This window comes from Garra rufa, chromosome 12 (assembly GCF_049309525.1).
Source record: "Garra rufa chromosome 12, GarRuf1.0, whole genome shotgun sequence".
Lineage (NCBI taxonomy): Eukaryota > Metazoa > Chordata > Actinopteri > Cypriniformes > Cyprinidae > Garra > Garra rufa.
The window spans coordinates 47,199,415-47,222,429 of record NC_133372.1 but is presented as its reverse complement, the minus strand read 5'-3'; the positions used below and the strand labels follow the sequence as shown (position 1 = coordinate 47,222,429).

Here is a 23,015-nt window from a genome sequence, read left to right as displayed (position 1 = left end):
GAACTCAAACCAACTTCAGTGTCTTAACCAATAAACAGAAGTACAATATCTCTCTGTCTCACACACAGGCCTTCTGCTCATTCTCCATCACAGCCACATTCATACTATACTGTAGAATCAATGAAGAGTTCATTTAAATACTAGAATAAATCTGCACAATGAAGAAGACATAAAATGGCACATTTTACCTTTCTCCATTTAGACTGATATAAGAGCCACAAATCGCTGAGAGGATGAAGAGTTACTGATCAATGAATATTAGTGTCAGATCAAACACACACACACACACACACACACACGATCAGCTGAACCTGAAGCAATAAAATGTCAACACAGGAGACAAAGAGAACCGGAGGAAAACGCCTCGACACCGGCGCTGATCAGCGGGGAAATGATTGATTAACGTTAGATTCGATCACTCACTTTCCGATCACCTCGCAGAGCTCGTACACATCCTCAAACAGCACGTCGTCGTCAGCCATAGTCCCGCCGACAGATCCGCGGAAAAAGATCCGCTTCCCCTCAGAAACGCGCCGCGAATGTCAGAATCCGAGCGGCGGATGATTTTCACCCTCCGCCCCGCCGCCGACACCCGGATCCTGTAAATCCCCCGGATTCCCGTCGACGACCACCGAAGATGTCCGTTCACACCGGGCGACGACGACGACGATGATGATGATGATGGTGGTGATGATGTCAGGGAAAATCAACGCTCCGGGATTCAGGTCGCAACGCTCCGGGAATCTGCCGCTTCAAATAATAAATGTCAATGTGACGCGAGCGGCCGAGGGAAAAAAAACGCGCTGATGCGCCCAAACGCTCGAGATCCCGATGATCCGCCTCAAACATGAAAACGCGCTCAACGCCGCAGCCGCTCCGGTTCCCGTCCGACAGCGCTCATCATTGTCCGTTGGACGCGCCGGTACACGCCCTGATCCCCGGTTAAAGCGGTGAGGTAAAGCAGCGCTGCCCGTGTAACGGTTTTCTGCAGCTCTTCGTTGCCTCGGTGTCTCTCCTCCTGCTCCGCTGCTACTCCAGTTCAGCACACTGACGCTCCGCCCTCTCAAGGTTATGAAGCTGCCGCACGCGGAGCCGCAATGGCCGCCGACGTGCGCTCGATCCCCCGGATGTTCCCGCTGACGCTCCTCGGGCTGCCCGAGCCAAGATGTCGGAAGAAGGGCGCGCCTTCGAGCCCACGGCGCTCAGTTTCCTAATCTGCCCAGAGAAAACCCGTTCTCCCGTCCGTCGGCCAATGACAGATCCGCGTCGCTCCGCATGCTGGTTGACCGTCCGATGACGTCAGAGCTTCTGCGATTTTTTTCCCGAGGATCCGTGTATTTTCTTACTGAATAAATGCTGCAGGAGGCCAATAGATTGCACATCTCGTTGGATAATAGTGGGCTCGCAGAGACTGAGCATCGTTTGATGATCCTGATTTATCACATCCATCACCGACTGAGCCACAAATTCATATCAAGCGCGGAAATATCGTACATCTCGTAAAAATACATTTGCAATATAAACTGACACGGTTTGCTCTCAGTAAAAATAAATAAATAAATAAATCACCATTTAATGAGCTGCCAACGGCTTTTACATACACGTTTTGTCTTATGCCCGTTCATGTTAATAATCTCACGTGACTCTCGTGACGCGCCTGAGCAGAATTTTAAAACCCCAATAAAATCACACTTGTATTTTGTGACATTAATGTCTAATAGCTCTGAGATATTGGATATCATAACAGTCAGTTTCTTCACATCACAGCAGCTCTTCATCCTGGAGATCTGCTCCTCATCACAGCTGAGGTTTGGAAGATCACAGCAGATTCTGAGCTGCTCCTCATGGGTTGGTTAACCTGGTTGAACATAAACCGCTGGACTGAACTTCAGCATCATCTGGAGCCACAAGGATGCTCTCAGGAGTTACTATGGCGACCCTACAGGCAGAAACAGGAAGTGCTGGTCTGTATTGAACACACACACACACACACACACACACACACACACACACACACACACACAGAGAGAGAGAGAGAGAGAGAGAGGAGCTCACAATGATCTTCATCAAACCTGCAGACACACAGCATCACAAACACACCTATAAGATTAATACAAATATTCATTGACAATTTCTATTAAAACAACTTTAAAAATGGTATGTTTGAAGAATAATGTAGGCAGGTTAGTTATGAAGGAATTCAATAATAATAAATCATCTCATCACAAAATGCACCTGAATATGAGCCGTATAGTTCATCTGTTCATCCATAAAGTGCTGCGATGTCTGTCATATGATCTGCTTCTACCTGAAGAAGTAGTTGTTCTTGTAGCCTAGTTTCCTAGTTAGTTAAATGCAAACTATTGTGTGAAATGAGCCACTGGTTTACCTTCATTCTGACACATCTGGGACATCAGAGCGCTGGAGCTGACGGACGCTCATCCTCCTGCTTCTGCTTCTCAGACTGAACTCTGCGTTTAATCAGGTTCAGGATTCCATTGTCTTTCATGTTCAAATGAGCCCAATTAATCTGAAGATGATGAATGAATCTAGTTTGCTCACAGTCAGGAAACAGCACGTGTTTCTGTGTATTTGCAGCAGCTGGATATTAAGTGTAGTGTTTAGTGTTCTTCACGTTTGATGACTGAAGGTGAGAGGAACAAACTGTCATCAACCACAGTCCTATTTACTGAATACATTTTATCTCAATATTTCATTTGTAGTGATTGTTTTTATGGAAATAATGGTTTTGTCTGTCAAATCAGTTATCCCTGCTGAAAAAACCAGCATATGCTGGTTAGGTATGTTTTGGTGCTGGGATGCTGGTTTTAGCTGGTTTATGCTGGTCCTTTGGTGGTTTATGCTGGTCCCTTGCTGGTTTATGCTGGTCCTTAGCTGGTTAATGCTGGTCCTTTGCTGGTTTATGCTGGTCATGTTGCTGGTCAAGGACCAGCATAAACCAGCAAAGGACCAGCATTAACCAGCAACATGACCAGCATAAACCAGCAAAAACCAGCAAGGGACCAGCATAAACCAGCAAAGGACCAGCATATACCAGCTAAAACCAGCATCCCAGCACCAAAACATACCTAACCAGCATATGCTGTTTTTTTCAGCAGGGATGTCTGTTGACCTTTGACCTTTGAATGGATGTTTGCAACTTTTTAAAATCAAATTTGGCCCAGAAATATTTGATGTTTTCTAAGTGCTCATTTTTGTTCCCACAGTCCTTTGTTTTTAAGGATGTGATTCAGTGTCTCTCCGTCAGTGATGGACAGGAAAATGCATCATCATTTAGCAGGAAGTCAAGGATGAAAAGATTGATTCTTTATCAGTTCATGTCTGTAATGATCCATTTTAACAAACATCAGATTTCTTCTCGTTTCCGACGTACTCGGATGAGAAAACACAAACTGAAGCAGTTCTTACATTCACAAAAGTTTATTCCAAAACAACAACAAAAACATTTACACCACATTGGTTTTTGTCTTTTATGGATAAAGATCTTCTATGTAGTCAAATACATAAAAAACGATCATCGAACTCAAGCCTTGCGTTTAAACGCCTGAAAGAACAACGTGACGCTTCATGACAAGCTTATATCACTATTCATTTAATGCAACGAAAATAATATAATAACAATATCAATCATCAGGAGAAATATCGACACATCGATAATCTCATATGTACATTTCTAAAATACATTTCTATATAAAGTGCAGGGAAATGATCTGAATGGAATCTGCGTCCGTGTCTGCAATATATTGCTTGATAACTAATGAACCGAAGGAGCTGCGGCGACAGAAGCGTTTACATCCACCGCAGATACGAGTCCATCCGTCTGTTTGAGACGTTCAGAAACCAGCCTCAGGACGACTCACGAAATAACCGAAACACGAGCGTCTGACGTAAAGAAATCCCAAATTATGCAGAAAAACACACTGTACAAACATCTGATTTCCTTTCAACCGCCTGCCATTAAAACTGTAAAACAGGAGCTGATGGGATGTTCATCAGGCAGCAAACGGTGAAATCAGGAAATGTCGACAGACTTCTTTCTGAAAAAGCTTTGATTTGATGAAATGAGCGAGTCAAACAGATCTTCATTCTCATCTGTGACAGAGAAATCTACTAGTACTCCAGTCAAACCAACCGCTGACGGTTAGAAATAGGGCTGCACGATAAATCATATTTTAATCATGACCACAATTTCTGCTTCTCCTGATGCTTATTAAGCATAACCGTGCAATATTTGGTTATTCATCTTCAAAACGTTTAATTTTAATGAGGCATTTGCATTGGTAAGGAGCTTCCACATGTGGGTTGCCAGATGCCAAGAGTTTAAATCTTTTCTCTTAAACTGATACATTTTCTGCCCAATTGTTTTATTTAATCTTCTCAACCTGGCAACCGTGAGCATACACTCTCTCCGTATTACAGAAAAAGCACTGATGATGTGAAAACACCAGCAAACATGAGCTGTAGTTTAGTGATCTCTGTTGAGATCACATATTAGTGTTAAACAATGTTCTCTGAAAAAAAGACAATATTTTTGAGCAAAATAATCACGGATAACAGTTTAAGGATTATCAAGCAAATGTGTGAGTTGGAGTTTATCTCTATTAAAATATTCCGCTCAAATATCCAGTCCGTTTCCTTTCATGACTAAATCTGCTAAATCTGTTTATGTGAGAGTACCCTATGATAATATATTAAATACATTATTATAATAAATTTGAGACTATGCTATAAATAATATAATTCTGATGAAAAAAAAAATTTGATTATATTTTCAAGCAAAAAGATCAGTCGAACCATTATCGCGCAGCCCTAGTCAGAATGAGTCACGAGCGCGTTCGCTTCCGTCTGGAATGAACAACAACAGCAAATATAAAAGAATCAAAACACGATTCGCCTCAGTGAACCGACGAGCTGAAACTTCATTTGGTGAAAGTGCTTGAAATCCACTTCTAGCCGATCCGCCGCAAACCGACGCGAAGCGTGAACGAACAAACTGCTGAGTAAAAATGACACATAGTCGAGCCCGAAATTATTCATTCTGACTTAAAGTTTCTTTTATTCAACCAGCAACTTTTTTTTTTGGACTGGAAAAGACACAGGCTTCTCCCAAAAGATAATAAGATGATGTCCAAAATTATTCATACCCTTTGCAAACTGTAACAGTCTATGGGAAAATCCAAAGTTCTATACCATTCCAAATAGTCCAAGCTGTTCTAAAGCATCCTAATTAGCCTGATTGATTGGGAACAGCTGTTTTAATCAACTCAACAGGTGAAAAACAGAAGCTCTCTGCTGTTGGTTTGTGGACAGTCATGGCTAAGACAAAGGAGCTGAGGACCTGCGGCTGCGCATTGAGCTGCTCACAAGTCAGGAAAGGGCTATAAGACCAGATCTAAATGTTTTGAAGTTCCAGTGGCTACAGTGCAAAGTATTATTCAAAAATACAAGACGTTCTGCACTGTGAAAAATCTCAGAGGACGTGGTCGGAAACCAAAAGCGACACCTGTGCTGGCCAGGAGCATAGTGAGAGAGGCGAAACTTGGCCTTGGGCACCAGTGGACACACAGCAAAAGTGGTGAAGAAATGGTTAGCAGACAAAAACATTAACGTTTTGCAGTCCTGGCTTAAATCCAATTGAGAATCTGTGGAGGAGCTAAAGATCAGGGTGATGGCAAGGAGACCCTCCAACCATGAAAGAGTTGGAGCTCATGGCTAAAGATGAATGGGCAAAAATACCACAAAAAAGCGTTTGATTGCTGTAATAGCCAATAAAGGCTTTTCTATTGACTATTGAGAAGGGTATGAATAATTTTGGACATGCCACTTTTTATTCAAATGTAAATAAAAGATGAGTAATATTTTTTCCACTATGATGCCTCTTGCACATCATCGTCTTACCTTCTGGGAGACGTCCGTGTCATTTCCGGTTAAAATAAAGTTGCTGGTTGAACAAGTCAGAATTTGCCAGGGGTATGAATAATTTCGGGCTTGACTGTACGTTTACACACTAACAGAAACGGATCGTCCTCGCGTCGCTCACGCTGACTAGAGAGTAGAAAACGCGTGGCGAGCGTCTGATGTGCATCTGTAAAGGCTTTGCCGTTTCTGTTCCAAATGTAGAAAAACAACAAAATCCAGGAGCGCCGGCGCACTCCGTGACGCGGTCCGTGAGTCTACCAGGTGGGCATCATGTCGGGGAACCAGACGCGGCCCAGGTGTTTGGACACCTCCCAGTGGATGTCGTCCAGGCCGTACTTGTCGTCGGGCACCAGAACCTCCTCCATGATGGAGAGCTGCGAGAGCCGGCCGCCGCACATCTTGACGAACTCCACGAAGGCGCTGCAGGACACCTCGCACTCGCCCAGACCGATGGCCGACAGCTGTTTGCAGCGCTCCGCGATGCGGATGAGCTCCTCGTCCAGGGGCCGCAGGCCGTTGGCGCACACCACCAGCTCCACCAGCCGCGGACACGTCAGCCCCACGCGACCCAGGACCTCCTTGCTGACGGAGCGGCCGAAGTACAGGTGCGTGACCGGCACCTCGTCGCGGAAGAAGGGCCCGAACTCGTCCTCGTACAGGAAGAAGTACATGACCAGGTTGAACTTGGGCGAGTGGCGCACCATGGCGTCCCAGCTGCTCTTCTTGATGGAGTGGAACTGCTGGCCCGGGTTCTCGCTCACCACGTCGATGCGCAGGTGCTCCAGGTGGACGTGGCGCTCGGACGAAAGCGCTAGAAGCAGCTCGTCGCTCAGAAGGTGGTAGTTGAGCGCCAGCTCGCGCAGACCGTGACACTGATCCGCCACGCACAGGATACCTGCCACACAACACGCGCTCGGTTAATCTAACTAGTGTACGAGTCGGACTACACAGAACATATGTGACCCTGGACCGCAAAACCAGTCTTGAGTAGCATGGCTATATTTGTAGCAATAGCCAAAAACCCATCGTATGGGTCAAAATATTGATTTTTCTTTTATGCCAAAAATCATTAGGATATTAAAGGATTAGTTCACTATCATAACAACAATTTGCAGATAATCTACTCACCCCTTGTCATCCAAGATGTTCATGTCTTTTTTTCCTCAGTCGTAAAGAAATTACCGTATTTTCTGCACCATAAGGCGCACCGTATTATAAGGCGCATGCTAAAACATACGGTCTACAAAAAAAGGTAACGGAAGCAAAACTGTGAGTTTAGTTGAACTTTATTCTACTATTTATCAATACACTCACATTATTTTTTTAATCAATCTTCTCTCACAAATCCATCAAAGTCCTCATCTTCTGTGTCTGAATTCAACAGCTGGGCAATTTCGCCAACAAACACGCTGGGTTCCCTCTCATCATTGTCGGAGTCAGTCAAACAAATGTTGTTAAGCGTACGTACTGTACGTATTACGTAATGTTCTCTGATTGGTTTATCGCTGTTAGCGTACGTAGTGTACGTATTACGTCCCTGTGTCAGCGGGAAATGGTCCGACCGTCAGTCAAGCGTAGGGTTGGGAATCGAAAATCGATTCCGATTCTGGAATCGGATACTTAAGATAAAGAATCGGATACTTGTTATAATATTAAAATTTCGATTCCTTGTTTCGATTCCTGGTTGCATTTTTTCCATCTAGTGATCTGCCAGGACCTTCCGCGCGTGCAATCTGCCAGGACTTTACGTGGTAATGTAAGCATCAGTCGAAAAGATGGATCACGGTAAGCGTTTAAAAGTGTGTCTACGCTTTGTAAAAACCGAAGACAAATCTACCGCTGCACGCAAACTTCATCTTAGAGATTTTGCAAGGGACGGATTTTAGTCCTGCGCCCGCCCACTCCAAAAGGAATATATGTTATTTCGTCCCGCAAAAGCCCACATAAAAGTCACTTATACCCCCGCGGGAAGACAGGTATCTACTTTATCTCTTGGCTGCATGAAACAAACCCTCCCGGTAATGTAAAGGCAAAGATGATCAGAGTAATAGTAACGAACTCGCGCGTGCCTAATGTATTCATTCTTGTATATCGGAGTCGTACATTAGGCACGCATAAGTCCGCTGTTGATTCACAAACTATTCATGCTTTCAGTGCTCTGATCCATAGTATTTTTGCGTGAAATTTCAAAATATTTGCATAGTTTTCAAAATGAATGTCCTGTGAGTTTTTTATAATGAATGCTTACCCATAGAGGTGGATCTTGTAAGGGTCAGTGGTGTTTAAGCACATATGAGCACCAGCATAAACAGATTTACAATGTATTTACTGTATTTTTCATTTATATGTTTATTTTATAATAAATACAAACAGTAGATATTCAGTCACTTAAGAAAGAGTACTCTGAAGTTGTGAAGAATGTCTGAATTAAATAATTTAGGTGCTTTAAATCTGTATATGTGTATTCATGTTAAAAAGTTAGAGCAGAGGATTTTCTTTTAAATTCAAAAGTATAGCTTTAATTTAAAGTTTGTTTGATTTTTTTTTTATAACATGCAGGAGAAAAATAAAAAGGCAAAACTAACGTTTAGGTTAATAAAAAAGGTTAAAAAATAAACACCTTTAGAGGAAATGTCAGGCATAGGGGGGCCTTGCAAAACTGACCCGAGAAGAAGGGGGCCCTGATATAAAAAAGGTTGAGAACCCCTGTAATAAAATAATATGTTGCAAGCTAGCACTGAAAATAAACATGTTTAATATATTAATGTTTGACTTTTGTGTTTGTTGTTGTTTTTTTTTTACTAAATTGGAATCGAAACTGGGAATCGAAAAGAATCGGAATCGATAAGTGGAATCGGAATCGGAATCGAAATCGATAAAATTCAAACGATACCCACCCCTAGTCAAGCGGAGCGCTCACCAAAGTCGCACAACAACACTTTTACAGATTTTGGAACTCAGTGCACACATAAGGCGCACCGGATTATTAGGTGCACGGACGATTTTTGAGAAAATTTAAGTGCGGCCTTATAGTGCGGAAAATACAGTATGTTTTTTTGAGGAAAACATTTCAGGATTTCTCGCTATATAATGGATATGTATGGCGCCCCGAAGTTTGAACTTCCAAAATGCAGTTTAAATGCAGCTTCAAAAGGCTCTAAACGATCCCATAAATTGTCAATTTGTTTAGAAAATAACCAATCGTTTCACTAGATAAGATCTTTCTTCCTCAGCTGGGATCGTTTAGAGGGGCGCCATACATATCCACTATATGGAGAGAAATCCTGAAATGTTTTTCTCAAAAAACCTAATTTCTTTACGACTGAAGAAAGAAAGACATGAACATCTTGGATGACAAGGGGTGAGTAGATTGTCTGTAAATTATTGTTATGAAAGTGAACTAATCCTTTAAGTCAAGATCATGTTCCATAAAGATATTGTCAATGTCCTACCATAAATATATTCCAAAACTTATAACTCAAAAACATACATTTTTGATTAGTAATATCCATTGCTAAGAACTTCATTTGGACAACTTTAAAAGGTGATTTTCTCAATATTTGGATTTTTTTGCACCCTCAGATTCCAGATTTTCAAGTAGTTCAAGTAGTATCTTGGCCAAACATTGATCTATCCCAACATACATCAATAGAATGTTTATTTAGATTCTCTGACTCCAGATTTTCAAATAGTTGTATCTCAGCCAAATATTGTCCTCTCCTACTAAACCAATTTCAGAAAATTGACCCTTATGACTGGTTCTGTGGTCCAGAGTCACATGATATGAAGCAGAGAGCGGCTGACCTGCGGGAGACACGTGTGGACAGCTGCTCATCTTCAGCAGCTTCAGCGTGTCGCTGTTATTGGCCACCAGCACTTTGAGCGACGGGTCGTCCACCGGCGTGTCGTCGATCTTCAGGGACGACAGAGATTTGGAGTTGACGAACACCACCGTCAGCGCTGAGATGAAGTGAGACTGAGAAGACAAAAACAACAGCTGATTCTAGCGAGACTGAACCTGAGAGACGGAGAACTCCATTCAGAGCACTGCGTGTGTGTCTACTGAACCAGATTTTGGAATCAACTTGTACCCAGATGTGAACGAAACCTGACAAAACCTCCTTCTGGGGACACTCTCATTTGTAGGAGTTGTTTATTTCTATTGCCATGTCAGCATCTAAAGCGATCTTCACAAAATAAACTAAATAAAATAAAAACCAAGCAAACACAGCAGTTAAAACTACACAAGACTTTTAAATTAACATTACAAAAAAAAAAAAGATTTGTTAAATCTCACTTAACAAGTCCCTGAGTGAGCACACTTCATATTACAGTTTTCTACTTGCAGTAAAACCAGGACAGTTCAATAAAATGTGGCCCTGGACCACAAAACCAGTCTTATACAGTAGTCAACATTTGAAGTGGATCAGAAAAGTTGATCAAAGTTGTCCTAAGACAAGAGTCAAGTCAAGTCATAGGTATAGGTATAGAATAGGTATTGTTTTAGTCTTAGGACAAATTTTATGAAAGGGTCTGATCCACTTAAAATGCTGACTACTGTATTTGTAGCAAAAGCCAAAAATATGTTATGGGTCAAAATGATCAATTTTTCTTTTATGCCAAAAATCATTACGATATTAAGATCGTGTTCCATGAAGATATTTTGTGAATTTCCTACCCAAATATATAAAACCTTAATTTTTGATTAGTAATATGCATTGCTAATGACTTCATTTAGACAACTTCAAAGGCAATATTCTCAGTATTTTGATTTTTTTGCACCCTCAGATTCTACATTTTCAATTATGAAGAGTTCAGATGCAAAAGCCCGTTTGAATTTTTCTTCTGAAATTAGCATTTTTATCACACTTTATGTGTAGGTTCAGTAATTTCATTGCCATTAAAGTGAAATAGCTGAACATAAACGTAGGAGCCTGAGACAAATGCTCATTTTAGAAGAAAAGAGGATTTTGCATCTGAACTCTTCAGTTGTATCTCAGTCAAATATTGTCCTATCCAAAAAATTAAAAATAAATAAATACATCAACAGAAAGCATATTTACTCAGCTTTCAGATCTATAAATCTCAATTTCAAAAAACTGCTTTTGTGGTCCATGCTCACATATACATTTAAATAAAAGGGGGGTCTAGCAGAACATGCACAGAGTTGGGTCTTCGCATTCAAGAAAAAAGGCACCATTTTGATTTGGCTGAGTAAACGTGTGCGAGACCTACTTTGGGCAGCTCCATGAAGGAGGGTCGTGCGGTGGAGATCAGTCCTAGTGTCTTCAGAGAGCAGTTGACCAGCTGAGAGAGGATGTCACACGCCGCTTCTGCAGATTCAGTGCTGCTGTCCACCTGAACACACAAACACATGTCAAGAATGAGGACACATGTCACTTTCTGGATGGAGTAGCACTGACAGAGCTCCTGTGTTCATGCTCTCACCTTGAAGCTGACGTACTGCAGATGGTTGGAGTGGCGTTTGATGATCTGCTTGATCAGGTCCGGATGCGTGGCCTTCAGGTAGGAGCTGGCCGGCTGGTTGAGCTCGAACTCGAAGCACCTCCAGAGCTCAGGCATGTGGAAGGCCTGGTTCCAGCCGCGGCACACCTGTGAGGCGAAGGCCCGGTCCAGCAGAGGGAGGTACTGGAAGATCTGCAGCAGGATCTCCTCAGGCAGCCGCCCCCAGTCCACCTCCCCTTCCTCATGCTGCTCCTCCTCCTCCTCAGAGTCGCCCCGACGGAGCCGCTTGCAGACCTCAGGGGCCCCGGGGCCCGGACCCGGCACTGATCCGCCGCCCTCCTCCGCCTTATCGCCTCTCTTCTGGCCTCTTTTCATTCTGGAGACACACATCAACAGTGGTTACGCTCAGAATGCAATACTAGTTTACTACAGACTTCTCAGTACAGTCTGCCACAGATAGGAAACAAAAATTAAACAAACTATATACGCGACCTCTTCCACAAAACCAGTCTTAAGTAGCACGGGTCTATTTGTAGCAATAGCCAACAATACATTGTATGGGTCAAAAATGTTTCTATTTTTCTTCTATGCCAAAAATCATCAGGATATTAAGATCATGTTCCATGAAGATATTTTAGTAAATTTCCTACCCTAAATATATCAAAACTGATTGATTAGTGACAACTTTAAAGGCGATTCTCTCAATATTTAGATTTTTTTGCACCCTCAGATTTCAGATTTTCAAATAGTTGCATCTCAGCTAAATATTGTCCTGTCCTAACAAACGTTCAGATGATGCATAAATCTCAATTTCAAAAAAAATTAGCCCTATGACTGGTTTTGTGGTCCAGGGTCACATAAACTAAAAGTGTGCATACTAGAACACAAGTATGCTACACTGTAGTCAAATGACTTCATCACATTGCATGGTTAATTCAGTCCGCAGCATCCAGTTGTGATGAAAATGAACTTAAATTATTATTTGGGATTTTTAATCCAACTTTGTAAAAATATCTGATCAAACAATGAGTGAAGAAAATAATTTTACTGAAAATGACAGATCAAGTTGAGCACACTGCATTGTGGGATACAGGATCGCCGCCTTCTGTGCAATACTACACGCTGCAGTGGTAGTAAATAATAAAGTGTGTTATTGTGAACGCAGCCCGTGTGAATGTTTACATGTACGCGGCTGTATTTCTCAGGAGTCACTCCCAGTTTTTCCAGTTTTCGTCAACTATTGAACATAATTCTTCACTCTTTAACTACCTGTGATTAAACCAGATCTGCTGTCATCTACCGAGATCATCTTATTCATCAAAATACTCAACATGAATAACAGCAGCGGCCACAATCACACTCACACGTGCACCAAATAAACATGACAAGAAATCTGACAACAACACCACCATCATCAGTGAATCAGACACCAGCTATGTGTGAGAAAAGCACTGCACAGACGATAATGTTAATAAAGCATTAACCTGCATATTTTAGACATATTTAAAATAAGCCATCTTGATGATGTTTCAACATTTGGAGATTTAATGTGAAATTATGACAATATAAAAATATTAATATGCTTTTACTAACAATTGCAGAAGAATATGGGAATAATTGGTTAATTCTTTTTAAAGAATAACAACACTACTGACAAATAATGGATTAAAAGCGTATCTTCCCCACACAAAACTAAAATATGACTGGAGACTGCAGTCACGTGCTGTTATGGTCACGTGGATGTTGACAGCCTCAGAGCAGCGCGAACATTCCGCTAAATATCTGAAGTCACAGAACAACATGAAGCGCGTAAATCACGACAGATCGATCGTTTAATCCGAGCTGAAGCAGAATAGTGAGCTTTAGTGTGTTTGTGTGAGTTGGGCTGATCCCGATGGCGGTTTTATCAGCGCATAATTATACATATTTCGCCCGTTTTCTCTCATATATCGAGAGCAGAGTGTGGTCGGAAGTGTGTGTGGTGAGAGTCGGTTCTGTGGTACCTGTGTCGTAGCTGCTAGTGTTGATTCGGTGTTGATCGGTGTCGCCTCAGCCCGGACCCGCGCTCCAATACTTCATCCGAGCGGCCCAACCGAACACGATCATTGGCTCTCGGTCGATGCGATGGCAGCGGGCAGATCCACGAGCTCAGATCCACGGCTTTAGTGAAGATCGCTTCGAGTATTTTCCTGTGTGTCTCGTGACCTAGTTACTCCGCGGAGAAGCGCCTGTTCACGGAAAATGGCGATGTGTTGTGCTTAGAGCGAGCGGTGCATTCTGGGTAAAGAGGAGGCAGCGCAGTCCCGCATGCGGCCAGCAGAGGACCTCCTTCACATTCACACACTACACTACATCTGTAGTACATACTCACACACTACACTACATCTGTAGTACATACTCACACTCACAGCCAGTGAATTTCGAACCGCGTACTAGCTCCATATCTTTTTATGGCAGGGTTAGAAGAGTAGTTTGCACTTCCGAATTCAGCAAGTCATTCTAACTCAACTAAAATGATAGTCTATAATAGTTTATTTATTGTGTCTACATACCATTTTCTAAGGTTACGTTTATTTAAACACATGTTTTATAGATATTTTCTGTTGGCAAAAATATTCATAATCAGTGTTGGGGAAAGTTACTTTTAAAAGTAATGCGTTACAATATTGAGTTACTCCCTTAAAAAGTAACTAATTACGTTACTTTTTTTTACTTTTTATGGATAGTAATGCGTTACTTGCTTGTTTGTTTTTAATATAAAAAGTTCTATTTTTGGTAAATGTAAAAACCTTTTCACAGCAAAAGCCTCAGGTTTAGAGAAAAGTAAATCTCCGTCTGTACAGTAGACCGCAGAAGAACAAATGTCAACTCTTCAGCAATAAAAAAGGAAAACAAATGTTCGATTATCTTGAGTCATTTCTGCTTATTAGTATGGATGAAATGGATGAATTGGATCATCGAAGGTCGGCAGAAAAGACATCGGTTAATAAAATGGGATTAAATACATAAAGGATATTTGTATTATTTAACATATTTAATTATTGCAGGTTTGCATTGAATTTCACTGTTTTTATTCATTTTGAAGAACACTGTGTCTGTTTTTTAGTGAGTGAGATGAATTAATGCATGTTCACATTTATTCTAGAACTAAAGTAACATCTTACTCACAATTTCTCTCAACATGGAGACAGGAGAGCTTTTCATCAATAAATGGGGGAAAGTAACTGGCGTTATTTATTTGAAAAAGTAACTCAGATATTTTCTTGTCAATTAAAAAGTACTTTACTAGTTACTTGTAAAAAGTCATATTATTACGTAACTTGCATTGCTTTTTAATGCGTTACCCTCAACACTGATCATAACTTCTATGAGACGTGCTGCAAACTCAATGAGAACAGAAGATTTTAAGATGATTTTAACATAAGATTACTTTAGCTCACGTGGCATTCAGCCAATAACACAACAGAAAACACACACAGCCTACATACTAGACTAGACTAGACTAGACATCATATCAGATAAACACTAACCTCATGAGTGACCAGTTAACCAGCTGCTTGTTAAAGGCTAATTTATTTGCATAGAACTTTTTATAAACTGCTTTAAAGCAGTTTTATAGAAATTCATACTTAAAATGTTTATGCATTTTCGTGGAGGATTTAATTTGGTGGTAAAATGATCAAGCAGTTGAGATTCGCTATTTAGATTAAATCCCTTCACGTGAGTATATATACCCCAGTAGTTGTCAGCTGAAGTTATAATTTAATTTTGTGGTGGTGACGACATCTGTTTAGTCTTGTAATGTTTCGACAGACGTGCTGTGGATTGTTGATGTGGGTGTGGAGAGCGACGGAGGCATCGAGCCTATCAGACGCCCACAGAAACATTTATGACACGCCATAATCATCGTCACACGCTCATCCGGTGTGAATTATGTTGATATGAAGCTTAACCGTAATCCTTCTCAAAGAGCAATAAGAAATAAAGCAGTCAAAAACATAAATACAGTGAAGAACTGATGCGGTTTTAACATAAAAACAGGTTTAATGTGGTTTGAGATGAGCAATGAAAGTCCCTATTGATCTGTAAGATACAAAGTGTTTAATCAAACTATGGCTTTGATTCTTAATGTCAACAGTTACAAATATTCTAAAACACACAACACACTCGCTCACACCATGACATCCAGAAACAGAAATTGATCCCTGGAAATATTCACAAAAGCAGGTAAAGGTGGTTTAAACGTCACCTGCCAATAATATATAAAATATAAAAATTCTAAAACGAAGAAGATGTGAAGACTCTGACGCTGCCGTAACGTCGTCTCAGTCTTATAGTCCCCTGGAGAAACTTCTAGTCGTCCGTTTCTCTCTGTCGGAGGCTTCTGGACTTGCCGTTCTCAGTCTTCCTCTTCTTGAAGGTGGCTCCGGCGCTGCTCTCGGCCCCCAGCGAGGTGATGGTGCGCTCCCTGAATTTGGGCTTGGGCTCCGGTGGGACGTCGGCTGGAGGAGGAGCGATGCTTTCCACCTGCGGCAGCTGCAGATCCACCTTCTCACTGCGGAACGGAACACAAACAAACATCAGGAGCCGAAAACACTGTCCTGGATGCTGATTGGTCAGTTCAGTGGTGTTCAAACATGTGATACAGTCACAGCTCTGGAATTTACTGAACATGACAAGACACTACACTGAATTATAAATCAAATCAACTGTTTAAAAACATGAGTAGCAACACATCTTTTCTTCCGTATTGTGAACTCAGTTCTATACACTGGTTGTTGATTGGATGTTGAGATGTGGGCGTGGCTCTCAAAACTGGGTGGATCTGAATTGGACTGTAAGAAAGAGGCGGAGTTTAACCAGAATAAACGATTAAAAGACATCTGTTGTTTCACTGGAAGATCCTGTTTTGACATTTAGATTAAAATTATGAAGTAATATATATATATATACACTACCGGTCATAAGTTTGGAGTCAGTAAGAGGTGTAATGTTTTTAAAGAAAGTCTCTTCTGCTCATCAGTGCTGCATTTATTTAATAAAAAATATATAAAAAAAAAAACTGTAATATTGCGAAATGTTATTATAATATAAAATAATGGTTTCTATTGTAATATACTTTAAAATTTAATTTATTCCTGTGATGCAAAGCTGAATTTTCATCAGCCATTACTTCAGTCTTCAGTGTCACATGATCCTTCAGAAATCATTCTAATATGCTGATTTATTACTAGAATGATCTATATTGGATCTATATTGCAACAGTTGCCCTGCAAAGTATTTATTTAGAAATTGTGATATTTTTTCAGGATTCTTTGATGAATAAAAAGCTCAAAAGAACAGCATTTATATCAATATTTTCTAACAATGTAAGTATTTGCTATCACTTTTTATCAATTTAACACACCGTTGGTGAATAAAAGTATTAATTTCTTTAAAAAAAAAAAAAAAGAAGAAAAATTTACTGACCCCAAACTTTTGAGCGGTAGTGTACATTAAATAGATAAATCATTCACAATAAGGTCAATTACATTCATTTAGAAAATAGATGTGGTGAATTTATACTTGACTTAAAATGTATTTATTCATATTATAATAATTTATTAACATTACCATGAATAGCTTTAGAAAAACGTTCTCTTCAGTATTTGTCGTCACAAACACACAGTGGTGATCTGAGCAGCTTCAGATGAATTCAAAAATGTCTTACTATGGATCCACCTCCACCCGGATTTGTTCCCAGGCTCCGTATGGATTGATCTTTCTGAGTCTCTTCACAGGCGTCACGTCCTCCTTCACTGCTTCGGTAATGGCTGAATCTTCCTTTTTCTCCTCTCCGTTTCCTCCATCATCTGAGCTTCTCTCTCCTCCGTCGTCTGCTGATGTTTGTATCGCATCTTCTTTTCTTTTCTGTGTGGAGATCAAACACACGGTGGTGTCATTCTGTGTGTTTCATCATGTCATACAGTGAGTGTGAATCTGGCCGAAAGCACCTCACCCTGAAACTGATCTTGGGGATGCCGGTTTGTTTGGTTTCGTCTGGTTCTGGTGCATCTTTAGGAGGTTCTGGTGTGTCTTTAGGAGGGTCGGACGTGGCTTCAGCTCCAGACACAGATTCAGGCTGAGGAGGAGACGAATCTTCTGCTGCTGGCGTCTTCTGACGAGGAGATTCAACACCAGGAGGACAAATATCCTCTGGACTGAAGTCATCTGGTTTCTCCCAACTGGATTCTGCTCAGAGACAAACAGGTTTAGAAAGAAAAGGAATTATCTTCTTTGTTTAGGGGTCACACTTGGCTCCTTTGTGGTCAAAAGTGGCTGAAGCCTTAAAAAGTAACTTTTTTATTTCTTCAGGAAAATTAATGAAATACAGTTTTGTTCAATAATATTTTGTTATTATTATTTAGAATTTTAAGGAGTTTTTATGATACTATGCAATATTTATACAATATTAATGACCATTTTTTCCCTTAGAATTAATATATATATTTTGTATTTAATTATTTATTTAGTATTTTTCAATAAATGCAACATTTCACATTAAAATTGCTTTTTTATTAAATGTTGCTTTTTTCAGCACAGTGGCTTTGCAGCTTGTACCACCAAAAGATTCTCTGAATTATTGCAGTTTTTTGTATTTCCTATTCATTTCCTATATCAGTCATTTTTGAGCGCGAAGGAGCCAAGTGTGACTATTTTTTTACCCTTTAACATCCAAATCATGTCAGTGATTTTTTTGTGTGTGTGCTCACATAGCTAATGCAACAAAAGTCAACCAGTGTCATCTCTACGATTTCTGAAATTTCAAAACATACAATATTTTGGACAAAAATGACCAAAGAGGCCTAGAGGGTTAAAGAAAATCTAATGTTTTGAAATGAAATTTGTACATTTTTTTTTATTATTTTTACATTGACCCATCATAGCTCATATAGTCTGATATGGTGAACATTTGGAGGAAAAACAGCTCAATTTTATTCAGAGACTCAAAATGAGCAAAAATATGAATTTGCTGCAGATGCTATTTCTATGAAATTCTGCTGCTTTTGTTATACAGATCTCACTGATTTACAATAGTAGAGCAGATACTGACATAAAATGATGTAAATATCAGTGGTTACTCTATATCTCCAATAATATATCTTAATAAGATGAGATTGAAATGATCCAAACATATAATACAATGCAATCCAATGATGCAATAAACGATCCTAAAAAGATGTGAGACGTTCTGGAGGCTTGAGAAGATCATTCCTCCACTGAGGAACATTGAAAGTAAAGCTTCCTCAAAAAATCCTGATGATCAGATTTGAGACTAAAAAATAATTGATGGAGAATCAAGTAAAGCCAAGCTGCATCTGGAAATATGACTACAGGTACTCTGATGCTTACTTGATAAAAATCAGTCAAGATTTGACACGTGAAGCACCAGCTGAAGGTAGATGTTTGTACAGTTATACTAAAAGAGCTTTTACTGGATAAAAAACTCTAAACTATCAATCAGACGACAGAAGGCATGGAGTAGATTGAGTGTGAAACAGGTTTAGGATCATTTACACGTCACAGACTGAGATGATGTGAGTCTGAATGTGTTCTCACCGCCGGTCTCAGTGTTGTAGTAGTATGCGTATCCATCAGGACTCACGGCCTCCATCCACGCGCCTCTCGACAGATCCTGCGGCACATAAACACGAGGTTAGATGTGAACTGGTGAAGCTCAGACTCTCAGACAGAGACAGAGGGTTTTACCAGCATTTGTCCCACGGCCAACGATGAGCTCTCATCCACAAACCCGTCCGGCTTCTCCCACCGAGACTCTGAGATCAAACACACAGGCAAAAGTAACGTAACACATTACTTTCCATAAAAAGAAACATAATTATTTACTTTTTTTGTGTGTGAATGTCAGACATCAGCTCACCTCCAGTGACGGTGTTATAGTAATACTCCAGCCCCTCGTCTGTGGTTCCTCTCAGCCACATGTCTATCCGGCCGCCGCTCTCTGACGGGACGCTCACTCGCTGTTTCTTAGGTTTTTTGGTCTTCGGTGGTTTAACAGGAGCTGCAGACGGAGCCACAGACGGAGCCACACTCTCACCTGTGGAAACACAACAACCTTGAAGAGCAGCGTCATCACACACATGACCATGAACACACACACACACACACACACACACACACACACACACCTGACGAATGACCCGCCAGTCTCTTCAGATCCTCCTCATACGCCTTCAGAGCCGCTTCCTCCATCGCTGCGAAGTCCTTTGACATCTTCTGCTCCTGCTTGGCCTTCGCCACACTTTTCTTCCTAATCTGTCATGAACATTGATGGGGTCACATGAGCGCCGCCGGCCAATCAGAGAGAGCCTCGCTCTTATCTTCACACACACACAGCTCTGACAGCAGCAGCAGCCAACATGCTGTTTACTTCATCATCACACTACAGACCACACCCACCGCGACTGACAACACACACACACACACACACCATATCCCATAATGCACAGCACTGGAGCTTCCATTTGCAGTGTGAATGCAAATCAATCAGCCTGAACATCTCAAAATGCCAAGAAAAGCTTTTTGATTGTGGAATGATTACTCTGCCTCATTCATTCACACTGGAAGTGGAAGGTCCAGTCCACTGCATTATGGGATGGCACTGCTGTTCTGTGCTGCACATGTTGCCAGATGTAGGAGGTCATCAGTTCACTTCCAGAACAAAACTTTACAGAGGGTTGTCATCCAAGATGTTCATGTCTTTCTTTCTTCAGTCGTAAAGAAGTTATGTTCTTTAAGGAAAACATTTAATATTTCTCTCCATATAGTGGATTTCTATGGTGCCCCGAGTTTGAACTTTCAAATGCAGTTTAAATGCAGCTTTAAAGGACTCTAAACGATCCCAGCCGAGGAAGAAGAGTCTTATCTAGCGAAACGATCAGCTATTTTCAAGAGAAAAAAAAAAAAAGACAATTTCTATACTTTTTAACCTCAAATGCTCATCTTTGTCTAGCTCTGTGTGTACTCTGTGTATTCCGCATCAAGACAGTTAGGGTGTGTTGAAAAACTCCAATCTCATATTCTCCTCCAACTTCAAAATTATCCTACATCGCTGTTTTGCCTTTTTTTGTAAAGGGTGTCTGATCTTCTTTGCACGTTCACTTTGTAATCACTGGGTCTGTACTTCTGCTGCGATGGAGGACGATTTTGAAGTTGGAGGAGAAAATGAGATGGGAGTTTTTAGACATACCCTAACTGTCTTGAACTGGAATACACAGAGTTCAGGCAGAGCTAGACAAGACCAGCATTTGAGCTTAAAAAGTATTAAAAAGTACTTAAAAAGTATAAATTGTCAAAAAAAAAATTCGAAAATAACCGATTGTTTCGCTAGATAAGACTCTTCTTCCTCAGCTGGGATCATTTAGAGTCCTTTGAAGCTGCATTTAAACTGCATTTTGGAAGTTCACACTCTTGGGCACCATTGAAGTCCACTATATGGAGAGAAATCCTACAATGTTTTCCTCAAAAAACATAATTTCTTTACAACTGAAGAAAGAAAGACACAAACATCTTGGATGACAGGGAGGTGAAATTAAATACATTACCTGTACATTTTTGTTCTGGAGGTGGACTGAGCACAGTAACATACAGCAGAAACAGAGAATAGCCACAGTTTGAAATGCCACAATTGAGTCACATAACATCCGCTAGACTGTAGTGTGCACTGTGTAGTATGCAGTATAGACTACACTAGTGCTGTATTGTGATCACAGCAGTTTGTGTTTTACCTCAGCGATTTTTGCCGCGACATTTTCTTTGTGATTCTTCCCTCTCTCGTGAAAGTCGACACTCTGCGAGGAAAACACAAGAAAATACACTTAGTTAATGAACATAACGTCACATACAGCTCTGTAATGTGTGTCTGGAGTCACTCACGGGTTTATTATCCGCGATCCAGCATTTGCAGTACTGACAGAACTTCCTCGGCTGTGATTTCCAGTAATCAGCCCTTCATCACAAACACAAACACTTTATTAGATTGAGATTGTGATCGCGTGTGAATTACAGATCGACTGCAGAAGCTCAAGACGCGAGATCTTTAAATGGCGGATTAAAATGCTCTTGGTTACTTACATTTTGAAGAAATCCCTTAAATGTACGTAAATGTTTTACTCAAATCTACATGCTCACTGATGAGTGCTCACTGCTGGCCCTTCAAAATGACGTCACTTATGGCGCGACAAACCTTGATGCAGAATCAGAAATGCGCGATTAAAACGAGCGATATGTACCTTTACTGACATCTACTTATTAACCATAAACAACGTAAAAACTATAAAATAACGTCTCATAATCACACGATGGCGTTTATGATGTGCTGTAGCTATTAGAGGCTATCAGGCCGTGTCTCCATCAGGTCCTCCCATATGGTCTAGCGGTTAGGATTCCTGGTTTTCACCCAGGCGGCCCGGGTTCGACTCCCGGTATGGGAAGGTAAACTTTTTCCAAAATTCACCACCAAGATGCAAGATTTCCTAACTCAGACTGTAAATTATTCTAATCACGTTGTTATTATTATAGATGTACAAACGAGAGCTACAGAAATATAACAACTCTCATAAATGCTGTACGGGACACTAACTGTATCTCAGAACTGAATCATTTTAAGAACTGAAGAACAAATTTATATCGAGCCCAGAAGATTCACTTTAATGAGATTAAATATTATTAAAACATGAGCTGATCGTCAGTTCTACTTCAGTTGTGTTAAATAATATATTATAAAGGCCCAAAATCTTGAGTAAGACCAAATCAATCTTTTACATTTGGGCTAAAAATTCTCTCACACTGAAGACAAATAGAGAAATGCTCAAAATTATGGGATATATGTTGAGTTATTATAGGCAAATAAAATTAAAATCATAAAAAGAACATTATTATTACTTGAAATAAAATAAACATCAATTGAAATGAGAAACTATTAAAAAAATCTAATTCAGCTACCTGCCAAGACAACATTTCTCACTGAGACAACTCCCTGCTGAAAAAAAAAAAACAGCTAAAAGCAGCCTAGGCTGGTTGGCTGGTCTTAGCTGGTTTAAGCTGGAAGTAGCTGGTCTCCCAGCCTGAACAGCTAAGACCAACCTGACCAGCCTGGGAAAGTGGCCAAAACCCCCTCTAAAACCAGCTATGACCAGCTCTAACCAGCCAACCAGCCTAGGCTGCTTTTAGCTTTTTTTCAGCAGGGCTGTATGTACTCAAATGACTAGACCTAAAACAAAAATGTGTGAAAGACTAGTGTTGGGGAAAGTTACTTTTAAGAGTATTGCTTTACAATATTGGATTAGTTATTAAAAAAATAAGTAATTTGCTTAGTAACCTTTATGAAAAGTAATGCTTTACGTTACTTTTGCGTAACTTTTTTCATCTGGGCTGGGCTTGTTTGTTTTTATAAAACAATAAAGAAAGATCTATTTTTGGAAAATGCTAAAGCTCTTTCACACCAAAAGTGAAATGAACAATCCTCAGACTTAAGGAAATGTAGATTGATGTCTGTACAGTAGAGGGCGCCACTCAAACAAACCTTTGTGGGACGCAATAAACAAATG

At 40.5% G+C, this 23,015-nt stretch overlaps 3 protein-coding genes and 1 non-coding gene across 4 annotated transcripts in view; 1 reads left to right on the top strand and 3 right to left on the bottom strand.

The window, feature by feature from the left end:
* The window catches only part of LOC141347643 (peripheral plasma membrane protein CASK-like), a 47,349-nt gene extending 46,322 nt beyond the window's left edge, over positions 1-1,027 (bottom strand). The window contains exon 1 of the mRNA XM_073852627.1: positions 424-1,027. Coding sequence (XP_073708728.1) covers positions 424-482 — 59 coding nt within the window. The 5' untranslated portion in view covers positions 483-1,027. The remainder of the gene's footprint in view (positions 1-423) is intronic.
* A 2,401-nt stretch (positions 1,028-3,428) lies between these two features.
* On the bottom strand, positions 3,429-13,679 carry LOC141347182 (F-box/LRR-repeat protein 3-like). Its single transcript, XM_073852186.1, has 5 exons — positions 13,410-13,679; positions 11,389-11,782; positions 11,176-11,298; positions 9,745-9,916; positions 3,429-6,835 (listed from the first exon to the last, which is right to left on the bottom strand). The coding sequence occupies exons 2-5, from the start codon at positions 11,779-11,781 to the stop codon at positions 6,195-6,197; spliced, it is 1,329 nt and encodes a 442-aa protein (XP_073708287.1). The 5' UTR covers position 11,782; positions 13,410-13,679; the 3' UTR covers positions 3,429-6,194.
* A 1,746-nt stretch (positions 13,680-15,425) lies between these two features.
* Positions 15,426-21,619, bottom strand: wbp4 (WW domain binding protein 4). Its single transcript, XM_073852170.1, has 10 exons — positions 21,541-21,619; positions 21,343-21,415; positions 21,195-21,257; positions 19,596-19,722; positions 19,328-19,504; positions 19,156-19,223; positions 19,006-19,081; positions 17,405-17,637; positions 17,117-17,316; positions 15,426-15,961 (listed from the first exon to the last, which is right to left on the bottom strand). Coding segments are annotated over exons 1-10 (1,221 nt in total). The 5' UTR covers positions 21,543-21,619; the 3' UTR covers positions 15,426-15,759.
* Positions 21,620-21,827: 208 nt separating this feature from the next.
* trnae-uuc (transfer RNA glutamic acid (anticodon UUC)) lies at positions 21,828-21,899 on the top strand. Its single transcript has one exon. It is a non-coding gene; the product is annotated as a tRNA-Glu (tRNA).
* The last annotated feature ends 1,116 nt before the right edge of the window (positions 21,900-23,015 follow it).

Coding starts and splice junctions, on each gene's coding strand:
- LOC141347182 (XM_073852186.1), bottom strand. CDS start 11,781: ATGAAAAGAGGCCAGAAGAGAGGCGATAAGGCGGAGGAGGGCGGCGGA. Junction 11,299..11,388: donor TGCAGTACGTCAGCTTCAAG/GTGAGAGCATGA, acceptor TTGTGTGTTCAG/GTGGACAGCAGCACTGAATC. Junction 6,836..9,744: donor TCCACACGTGTCTCCCGCAG/GTCAGCCGCTCT, acceptor GTTGTGTGGCAG/GTATCCTGTGCGTGGCGGAT.
- wbp4 (XM_073852170.1), bottom strand. Junction 19,505..19,595: donor ACTGGCGGGTCATTCGTCAG/GTGTGTGTGTGT, acceptor GTGTTTCCACAG/GTGAGAGTGTGGCTCCGTCT. Junction 19,224..19,327: donor CTATAACACCGTCACTGGAG/GTGAGCTGATGT, acceptor GTTTGATCTCAG/AGTCTCGGTGGGAGAAGCCG.